This window comes from Amborella trichopoda, chromosome 9 (genome assembly GCF_054954075.1).
Source record: "Amborella trichopoda isolate Santa Cruz 75 chromosome 9, AtrichopodaSantaCruz75HAP2 v2.0, whole genome shotgun sequence".
Lineage (NCBI taxonomy): Eukaryota > Viridiplantae > Streptophyta > Magnoliopsida > Amborellales > Amborellaceae > Amborella > Amborella trichopoda.
Window position 1 is genome coordinate 44861494 of NC_142344.1, and position 10773 is coordinate 44872266.

At 38.1% G+C, this 10773-nt stretch overlaps 1 protein-coding gene and 1 long non-coding RNA gene across 2 annotated transcripts; one reads left to right on the forward strand and one right to left on the reverse strand.

Moving 5' to 3' along the window:
* Positions 1 to 812: 812 nt before the first annotated feature.
* Positions 813 to 4181, reverse strand: LOC18447098 (uncharacterized). The gene is made up of 3 exons (XM_006857201.4): positions 3636 to 4181; positions 1460 to 1810; positions 813 to 1299 (listed from the first exon to the last, which is right to left on the reverse strand). The coding sequence occupies exons 1-3, from the start codon at positions 4174 to 4176 to the stop codon at positions 1046 to 1048; spliced, it is 1146 nt and encodes a 381-aa protein (XP_006857263.1). The 5' UTR covers positions 4177 to 4181; the 3' UTR covers positions 813 to 1045.
* On the forward strand, positions 1523 to 4498 carry LOC148780550 (uncharacterized). The gene is made up of 2 exons (XR_016041407.1): positions 1523 to 2018; positions 3538 to 4498. It is a non-coding gene; the product is annotated as an uncharacterized LOC148780550 (long non-coding RNA).
* The last annotated feature ends 6275 nt before the right edge of the window (positions 4499 to 10773 follow it).

Consider the following 10773-nt stretch of genomic DNA (forward strand, 5'->3'; position numbering starts at 1 on the left):
ACTTAGGACTTTGTTGTGAGTCCCCATTCCAGATTTTGTTTTTTTGGTAAGAGTCTTGAGTCTCGAGACCCGTGGGTCCACCTAGGTTTTCCATGGTTGTAGGATGTAAAACTCATGGAAATGCAGTTTTACCATGGACCTATCTACTTGTATCATAAAATGATGCTCTGCCCGTTTTGGGATCGGTAACAAAGTTAAAAGAAATGTCATTTTTAAACTCGAAAATTTATTTATTATACCATATTCATGATCGCATGGTCGAAATTATCGATTTCTGAATTATCTATCCAAAATTCATACTTAAGACGAATTTCGAAGGGGAAGAAATATAAACAGATGTCTCGCACGAAAACCTCATCCTTTCTAAACTTATAAGTATAAAAATCTAAAATGATGAGGATTGTTTCCCTACTTTGCTCTTTCGTGGAGCTTGGAACTCAATTCCGAAAACAACTTCTTAAAGAAAAAATTAATGTGTTTGGAGATTTTAACAAAAGATTAATGGATCATTTAACAAAAAAAAAGTTCAATTAGAAACTTCTTTGAGAAAATAGACATTTGAATTTTGGAAATATATATAATGAGATTATTTACTTTCAGTAAAGATAGATCACAATCATTATTGTCCTTTAGATATAAAATCAAGTGGTTCATGATGTATCATTGATTGGGCATAAAGTTCAAAATAGTATTTGTTGAATGTTGTAACACACTTCAATCTATCGTTTTTACATTTCGTAAGTAAGAATGATTGTGACCACTTTGTACTAAAAATAAATGATCCTATAATATACAATCCCTTAAGTTAATTATTTAATAGTGCAAGAGTACGAGTGCCACTTACTTAAATTCTCCAAAAAGAGGCAGCTACAAAAATTCTGATTTACAAAATAATGATACATTAGTTATTATGTTGAAGCACATGGCTCTGATGGAAAGCACTCTGATGTTTCAAGCTTGAGATTGTAGGCTTGAGCCCATCAAAAATGGAAAATATTTATAATACATGGTTGCATGAGAGAGAGATAGAGTGGTGTTTCTCAGTCTAGGTTCTGTAAACCACCACAAAACATGGAAGAATGGCCTTGGGGTTCAACACAAACAGCTCCTCCACGCCTCCTCCTGCCCCTGCCACCGAGTCATACCCCCCTGCAGCCACCGAGTCGTAGTCTTCCATTACCCCGTCGGCAGCGCCTCTCCTCACCCTCCCAGCGATCACCCTGCAAACTAGCATTGCCCTCCGCCCTCCAACCACCAATGAATCATGCGCGCGTCCACTTCCCGCGGTGGTGCAAATACCTTTTTTTCGGTAATTATGTGAGAATTTGTTTCACTTAGAAAAACAATATTTACATTAAAAGGTTTTCGACTATGGGAAGTTTAGGTAGAGGATCCTTTCCCCCCCCCAAAAAAAAAAAAAAAAATATCCACCCTTCAAGCCAAAGGTAAAAGAGAATACCTTTTTCATAGAAACCATCCCTTATTATACCACAAACTCTGCAGCATCCAGAGGAAACACTGCAAAGGGAGGTGGCACCCTTCGAGCCAAGGGAACAGCCGATGGTGGTGCAGTGGAAGCGAAGTAGCTCATTGCCGTCAGCAGCACAGCGCGGGTGGCGCTTGGCGTTTCGGGCAGCCCGGAGCTTGACAGAATCACGGTGGGCCTCAAAGGTAGCGACGGTCATTGGGGTGTTGTGAATTTTAAGGATACGGTCGATGACACAAAGAGGGGCATCGTTTTTCAGCCAAGAAGACTGAAAGATTATCTCCACAATGTGGCGGCCGGAATCTTCGGGGCCGAGCTCTGATACTGCAAGTTTGGGTTGCCGGTTAGAGAGAGAGATAGAAGGGGAGGATCTAACAATGTATGGTGATGGAGCATGGAAAGATCATTGTTGCACTGTTGGAGAGAGTAGAATGGTGGATCCCACCGTAGTTCAATCTCCACTTATCTTTTTTTTGAAGGAAAGGTGGGGACCTCTTGGACTATTGAGTAATCACAGTCAAGGCTACACTAGGTAATCATCCATCGGATTATTCTATTACTATATTCCATGAAACTACAGGTTATTTTCATCTTGCAAGCCATGAATTAAAAAATATTGTATGTTTAGTTAAGACAAAAGGAGAAGAAACCTTACAAAAGAGGCATTTTATTGTAAGAACAAGTAAACGAAGCATACCAAATTTTAATGTCAATAGCAGACAAGCAACCAAAACCAACAATAAAAGTCGTCAATATAAAATATAATAAGCTACTTTTGTTTTGCAAAAATTAAAATATAGTTACAGGTTTAGAATCTTGATATTAAGCTTTGAAGCAAACCAAGCAACTCGTAACACGACTACTGTACAGAGCTCTCTCTCTAGCTCCTTTGTTGAGTACTAGGCTCTGTTTTTGGGATGGTATACTATAAGACTATTTATCTTTGTTACAGGGACATAATTATTATTAGCATTTAGATGTCAAATTGGATGGCTTGAAGTGTGTTACAAAATTTACGAATTTTTTTTGAGTTTTTGAATCTAGTCAATATTACACTCATAACCATCAAATTTGAAATTTGAGGAAAAGAGATTTTGACGTCCTTGTATTGAAAGTTAATGGTCTCTTATATTTGTTCTAATGATAATATAGCACTCTCTACCTAAAAAAAAAAAAAATCAAAGAAGAAGAACAAGAGATAAGAAGAAGAAGGAAAATGATCTAGGGCACAATTTACTGGTACCAAAAGCAGGGCCAAGGGGGGAATGGCCTGGGCCCGCCCTGACACTACCTGGCCCATTCAAGTTCGGGCAGGAGAGCCCCTGAAAAGGGCGGCCTAGGCCGCCCCGGACAGGGCAGGCTCTATTATGGCCTTGGCCTTATCGGAGCCTCGATGGTATTCCGACTCTCCAAGCATATTTTGTGGTCCACGTCCTAGTTTTCAAGGCTGACCTGACGAGGTCCTGGTCGAACCATTCCCTGCCCTACCAGCCCCATCTGCACATTTAGAAAGTTGTGGGAATTGCGGTCTTCACCCGAGAAAAGATAACCTCTTCGCTGTTTTGTAAGAGGCTCAGGGTTTCCTTGTGGAAATGGATCCCACTTGATCCAACAGACCGTTTCCATGATATGAAATCTGAGCCGTCCATAGAATGTAAATTAAATCATGATAAAGAGAGCAAGAGTTTTTGCCGCGAACACAGGATTTTCTCTTTTCCTTCTTTTATTTAGCAAAAATATTTTACAGAGTTCATTACAACAACTATTTACATTCAATTAGCATGCTGAGGGGGAGCTTTAGAAAATATAAAACATATTTACCTTATTATGCTCAGATTTTTTTCATACATATTTTACTTTTTCTTCGTTTTCGAGAAGATACATCTAACTTTTAAATTCAATGCAAATATGAATCCTCAAGTACAATATATACTGGGTAAAAAAATAATCTACAAGAACTGTAATTTCGAAAAATCACAGAGATTCTCTTTCTGTTTTCCATTCTCTTCTTACTTTTTCATAAATTTTAACGAATTTTAATTTTTTTGTAGTAATTTCTCCATGGATCTTTTGCAAAAAAAGGGAAAAAAACAAAGTTCCGAAAACCTCTCAAGAAACTCTATGCAATGAGATCTGCTGCTACACATACCTGCATGCTTAATTGCCTTGTGAAGCTCAAGGCTCTCAGCTTTGATGAACACCTCACCGCATTCATCGCATGCACATATGGTGGCCCTCGGCAACAAGTACCGCCCTGGCTCTGACACCGTGCGACACTCGTAGCAACCAGACAGCCTCCTCAATTGCACTCCCCTCGCCGACCTCTGCCGATCATGATTCTGTAACAAAGCTTCCTCAGAACCGAGGCTACTGCACTGTCGTGCCTCATGCACCCTCCTCTTTCCGCTCCCCTTGCTCGTAGGAACCACGACGGAGGTGCACAGTGCACCGCACGAGCTGAGCTTTGTGTAACCATTTCGCGAGGGTGCCAAGAGCCTAGCTGCTGGATCATGGACCTTCCCCTTCTCTATGTGCTTACAGGTCAGAAGCTTCTTCACAGCATCCCACGATGACTGTTTTTGAGGGCAGCGCTGCTTCTTTGAGTCTGGTGCTTGGGTGTGAGAGAGAGTGACCATGAGAGAGGAGATGACCATGAGAGTAAAGGCCAGCATGTATTTGAAGAACTCCATGGATGAAAGGAAGTGGGAGAAAGAGGTGTGGGAATTATATATGGGTCCTAATCAAAGAGATGGGATGTGGGCTTTTGTTTTTTGCTTCTTGAATTGGACTTAAGGTGTGTGTCCCTAAAAAATGCGACAATGACTTTCCAGTCCCTCTATTTTTTTTGATAGGTTCCGCGACGGACTACTGTCGGACCGGCCGATCCATTTGACAGATCTAAACTCAGAACGGGGTTGAGTCAACCTGCTCATTATCACTGCTAATGTATTAAAGATTCTTTTTATACTAATTAACAAGTCTAGGTCGTGAGGGGGTAAAGTATCACAACTTGATATCATGAGTTCCAATTGATAGAAACCCTTTCCCTACTATATATATATATATATATATAATAATATGGTCCCTTAAATTAATGGCAGCTTTTCTGATATTTTACCCTGTTAATATCTGCAAATGACTCAAGCGCATTAAAAACCAGAAATTACTAAATTGAGAGAATGTAAAATACTTAAAATGCCAAGAGGGACTATCAGGTTCAGTTAGGATGCGTTACACCATATGTGGTCTTTTCTTTTTGTTATGTTTCTTTGGATTCCGAGGCAAGTAAAAATAAAGTGCAAAAGCCAAAGAAGGAAGGGGTCAAAAAAAAGAGGGGAGTGGGTGTGACAGTGCAGCTTCGCATGTGGTTGGATTATGATACTACTTTTATAACCTCACCTATTTTTGAAGGTGCTGATTGGCCCTTAATTTGTTTTTCCCCAATTTCTTCTATGCTTGTTATTTATTTTTATACGTTAATAGATAAGAGGATATAAAGGAATTGGTGAGGCCAGTGGTGGGTTCAGAGAGGACCCCAATAAGTCAACAACTACACTACCAAGGAATATGAGGTAGCTACCATGTTTTGTCAGACCTGCAGTACTTTGTCCGGTTCGTGAATGTATGTGGGCATGTGAGAGAGAGAGTTGTTAACTTATGACACTCGAACGAGCCGGACCTGGGCTTGGGCCAGGCCAGCCTTGGTCTTGTTCGTTTGAGGGCTAAGCCAGCCCTGGCCTTGTTCCCTTGATGGCCAGATCAGGCCTTGGCCGGGCTAGAGAGTGCCATGCCGGGTCTGTTCATGAGAAATAAAACTAATGAAAAACAAAATCGAAAAAAGTTAAAAGAAATAAAGGCTGGGTCGGGCTGAGGCAAACTCGACCCCTCCTGGCCCAGCCTTGGTTTGACCTTGGGTCATATTTTTGTGGCCCAGCCCAAGCTATTTAGGGAAAGACCGGATCGGGCACCAGCCCTATTGTCACCCCTATTGACAGATTTGTAATCTTGAGGAGAGTTGTTAAAGAGGTGTTGCCAAGTTGTTATCAAGTACCTACCTTAGGACCAATATTGTCGGTGGAGAAGCTTAGAGATTGTACCATGGTGGAAGATCGACAGTATGTTACAGGGCAAAAAGGAGATAACCTCCATTGTTATTGTATTCTATTACATGCAGTCTATTCTTAGTTTGTTTATTTTTTTATTTTTTTAACGTTTAGATAAGTTATTAACTTTATTCTATTAACGTAAGGTGCAGCTCAAAAATCTTCTATCCAACATTAAAATTTTTTTTAATCAATCATCTTAACCTCAATATATATGAATAGAAGAAAAAAAGAACTTCAAGCCCATCGTTTATTTTGCAAAGTTGATGAAGAGATGGGTGACCATATTTTCTTACATTGCTCCTTCACCAATAACATATGGATGTGGGCATCCCATAAGATGTGTTTTTATACGGCCTTTTCGAGAAGGCACACAGATATTTTTGGTGCCGATATAGTACCGAAGGAAGGGAGCTTGATATGGAAGATCTTTAGTGCTTCATTATTATTATTATGGGAGATTGGGCTCAAAATAAATCGGAGGACGTCTGATGGACGGAACCTCAATTTGAAATCCATGAAAAGTCAAAATTGTTTATAATTTATGGAGTTGGTTTTCAATAATTAAGGAGGATGTCGGGGTTTCTAAAATTGATGTTGACCTTAATTTGCCTCAACCGGCTAATTTAAATTACTTGAAAGTGAGACCTAAAGGGAAATGTGAACCAAATGGAGAAATGGGTTCCTTCATTTGATTGGATGCCTTAAGTTAAATTTTGATTACAGCTCAATAGATAATCCGGGACTAATAGGGATAGGTGGAGTGGTGAGAGATTTTGTAGGTTTTGTGACCCTTGGAAACTTTATAGCAAATGAGGCTAAGATTACTGATCTTTCACAAGGTTTGAAATTGGTAAAAGAAAAGGCATGCTGTGTAGTGGAGGGACATTTACTTAATGTAATCAATTGGCGTAAGAAAGTATCCACTTCACCATGGATTTGAAGGTCAGTAATGGATATTTTTTTTTACATATGTTTATAGGGAAGCTAAAAATGTGGCTGATGGTTTAGCTACGTGAAGCATCTGTGAATAGTCTCTTGTTATTTCCTATGTCTTGATTATGATGTATTTCTATATATCATTTATCAATAAAATTCATTAAACGTTTGTCATAAAAAAATATTAAAAATAGTGTATTTTATAACAAGTTATCTATACCAACTAGTTTCAAGATTTTCAAGTATTTATACATCTGGACCATTTTTGAACTTTTTAAATTGATAACTCTAGGGATGAAAATAGATTTTCTAGTCGTCATAAAGTTCCTGTATCAAAACTACATCTCCAAGCAAAAATGTGTGTTTTACTTCTATATTATAATAAGTGTGAATAGTCTTAGGTTTCTCTGAAGAGACTCAGTGTTCATTGATCAATATGAATATACAAGCATGTCTTAAATCAACAACTGCATATGACAATAATAGAAATAAATCACAAATACCTATATTATAACTAAACTTTTCATAAAATATAAGATATTGTACCTATCATTCTCATATATGTTGATTACAATATATACTTTCCATATTAATCTGGTACACAATATATACTTTTCTTTCATACTCCCCCTCAAACTCAAGATGCTATGAAAGAATGTAGTTGGAGTTTAAATGCTAAGTTGAAGAAACGAGCAGTTGAATCTTCAACTGCATAGCGTGACCAATAGTAGTAGTGGTTGTCGTACTTAGACTGCTTGATCAACAAGTATATAGGAACAACATATCAGGGCAGGCTCAAACAACGATAAATCAACAAGCCTTAGAAACAGAAGATTCTAACAAAGTAGGTTAGAACAATAACCAAAAACTTCAGATCTGAGGGAGAAAATTCTGAGAGCGCTTCATATGAGCTTTTCTTAGGCGCGGACAATAAAGATAGCAAATCCGTAGATGGTGGAGTCAGCATATCCATCATATGGCAGTTTTATAGAGGGTTTAATATGATATTTCAGATGGACTTTGCAAAGGCCAATACTCAAAGGCCAGTTCATTTTAAGGGGAAGGCAATGATGCCAGATATTGCGATTTTTCAAAGGCCATTTTCAGCTGGTTGTTTTCAAGGGACAAAAACGTAAGTATTTCAAATTTAAAAGTTTTCGTGGGATTTTTTATTTTTTTATTTTTTTTGACGATTTTTCAAAGGGGTTTAGTACAGGATCTAACTAAGACTGGGCAAATGGCTGATTTTTCAAAAGCAAAATGGTTATTTTTCGTAAAGGCGAAACACACTATTTCTTTTTTTTAGCTGATTTTTCAGAAGGGTTTCAAAGGATCAATTTTAGAGGTTTCAGACCAGAGTGGCTTGGGGAGATATATTTGCTTGGACGAGTAAGGGGGCCTTTGGGATTTGGGAGGCCGAAAATCTGGAGGAGGGCTAAGGGACATCTAGGGGCAGAGGCACAGATGGCTTCTCTTAGGTATAAATGCTGGAGGTAAGATAACCCAAAAGAGGGAAGGAACTGGCAAGCAAGGTAATGGGAAGCAAGGTAATGGCAAGGCCCCTAGAATCCTCAATTTCCTTGTCGTTTTAATGTTTTACTTTTTGCAAGATGAACCGGGAGGCATAATGGAGCCGAATGGAAGCAGAAGAAACATAAAGGTAGACAGCAAAAAAAAAGAATCAACGCACTATAAGTTCTGAGACGATCTTCCCCAGCATCAAATTGGAGCTCGAACCATGTAGAACCGAGACTGATTCAGTAGCCTCATAAACATCAGACAAAATAAGAGAACACAGAGTGGCGGAAAGATGATCACCTTTCAGAAATTGATTTAAATAAACAATCAAGGGAACAGACAATGGACTCGGGTCTCAAGTGGGTTTGATGCTTTGGAGGCTTTAAAAAGAAAGGGGTTTGATTGACCATGGCAAAAAAGGCTTAACAGAAGGATGGGTGAGGGTTTGACATCCAGAAAATAAGGCATAACATAAGGGTTTAACGGACCATGTTCATGTACCGAATGAAGAACCACAGAAGTCCAGCGACAATATGAAACAAAGTTTTATTATGCAAAGCATGATTTTAAAGAGAGAAGCAATGAGAATGTGAAATAAGAAATCACGAACAAAAAGAGAAGAACGTTGGAAAATGGCCAATGGCTTAGTCAAAAATCAAAATAATGGTGGACAGTGTCAAGAGAGTAACTGATCTCGAGATGGCTCAGACAACATAAGCTTGACAAATACATGATCAGGGTGAGCCCATCCATCAGCCAAATCAACAAACTAGATATTTCAGGTTTACGCGGTTTCCTAGCAAGTTTAAGGGTTGCATCGGGACAGGATCAAGTAATAATTGAAGAACAAGCTTGATCGTATAGGAATGGAAATGACAAAGATGAATTTGGTTTTGATATCATGCTAAGAGTCTAAGTTCTCTATGTCCGTTGATCAATATAAATATATAAGTTTATTCTAAATAGCCAAATACAGATGACAATAATAAAAATAAATCACAAACACATATATTATACCCAAATTTATTATAAAATACAAGATATTATACGTATCTTTCTCATATATATTGATTATAATATACATCTTCCATATTAACCTTATTAACAATATATAGTTTCTTTTTACAAGGAGGGCACCTGGCCTAAACTTCACCCGTATTGTTTTTCCTAGAATTTTTTTGCCTAACATTTTCAATTCTTAACATAATAATTGTTGCCCAAAGATTATATGGGCTGAGGGAGCATATCATTTATCTACTCCCTTCGAAAACCCTGTCTAAGACTATATTTAGAACCTCAAATATTAGAGATGTGGCAGATTCCAAGAACTCAGATGAAAAAACCCCTTCTTTTGCATTAGGTGTGGGAATGGGTCGGGTTTGGCTGGATGTAGACCCGGACCCGAATAGTATTCGGGTCCAAAATTTAGACATGCACCCAGACCCGTCAGGTGCCGGGTCTAGTCGGAACCACTGCCACCCAATGACTATGAGGGTTTTTTATCTTTTTTTTCTTTTTCTTTTTTTTGGCCTTTTTTTTTCCATCATATACCTTCTTTTTTTTCTGCCACTAATACCGTAAATGTTGCAAATATTGTGGCAATATGAACACTTAGAACGCGCTTAAAGATACATAATTGCTATCCTTTACCCTATGACGACGAGTATGGGTCAGGTATGACTGGACCTGGACCTAGACCCAAATTGTATTCAGGTCCTAAATTTGAACCCATATCCAGAGCCAAGGTCGAGTATACCCAGGGTCCCAGGTCTACTCGGGTCTATTGCCACCTCTAACATCTATATATGGAAATACACGATCAAAATCCAATTAATGGGGCGAATCCTAGTGAGAAGTTGCCTAAGTCTATGAGATTGCAGTTTTCAAGAAATGACAAGAAATAAAAGAGTCATATCTCTCTAATCCGGCATCATCTTGAATCAAAATTCATACCAAACTTCAGTTTCATCATCTTCCACAAGAATCTACAGGCTGATCGTCAAATCGAGGCCAAATTTGAGTGCAATGACGAGGTGTAGAAATGGTATGCAATATTTACCCTAAATGAAAAATCAAAACTCAAAATTAGCCTTGACAAATGGATGACAGTTTTTTCTCAAATTCGTTGCAAATTGATTGTAGTGGATTGCTTCATAATTATATGAAAGAAATTTGCGTGAAAATGGTGGAAAAAGGTCTAATTTTGATGGATTTTGGTGGTGGATGAAGATGGACGCCTCCTCAAGGGCAACTCATGAAAAATTTCAAAGTTTAGGTGTAATTTTTAGCCCTAGCCTCAAATTATATTTAATAATCCACTTCTTCTTAAAGCCATACTTTTGATTTTTCATCCACTAACTTTTAATTTTCCACCCATTTTTCGGTGTCTATAAAAATCATGTTAAACACATTTTTTAAGGGTTAGAAAATTGAAAAATTATCAAAACCATCCTTTTATTTTTAGGTTATTGGAAATAAACCCAAAAATTTTGAAAACTTTATTTATACACCTTTTTGCCTCTATTTGCATTTTTTTTATTAAATTATCCTTCACAGTAGTCTCAAATCTGTGAAAGCATATCATTGTGCTGCGACTATTGTGGTTTGCATCATGGCTCTTTATCACCTGTCTTAATATAGCCTACTATCACAGTTATGTATGTATCGTGATGATTCACATGTTGACTTTGCATCACAGTTCTAATAGAATCGTGATGACTTAAATCC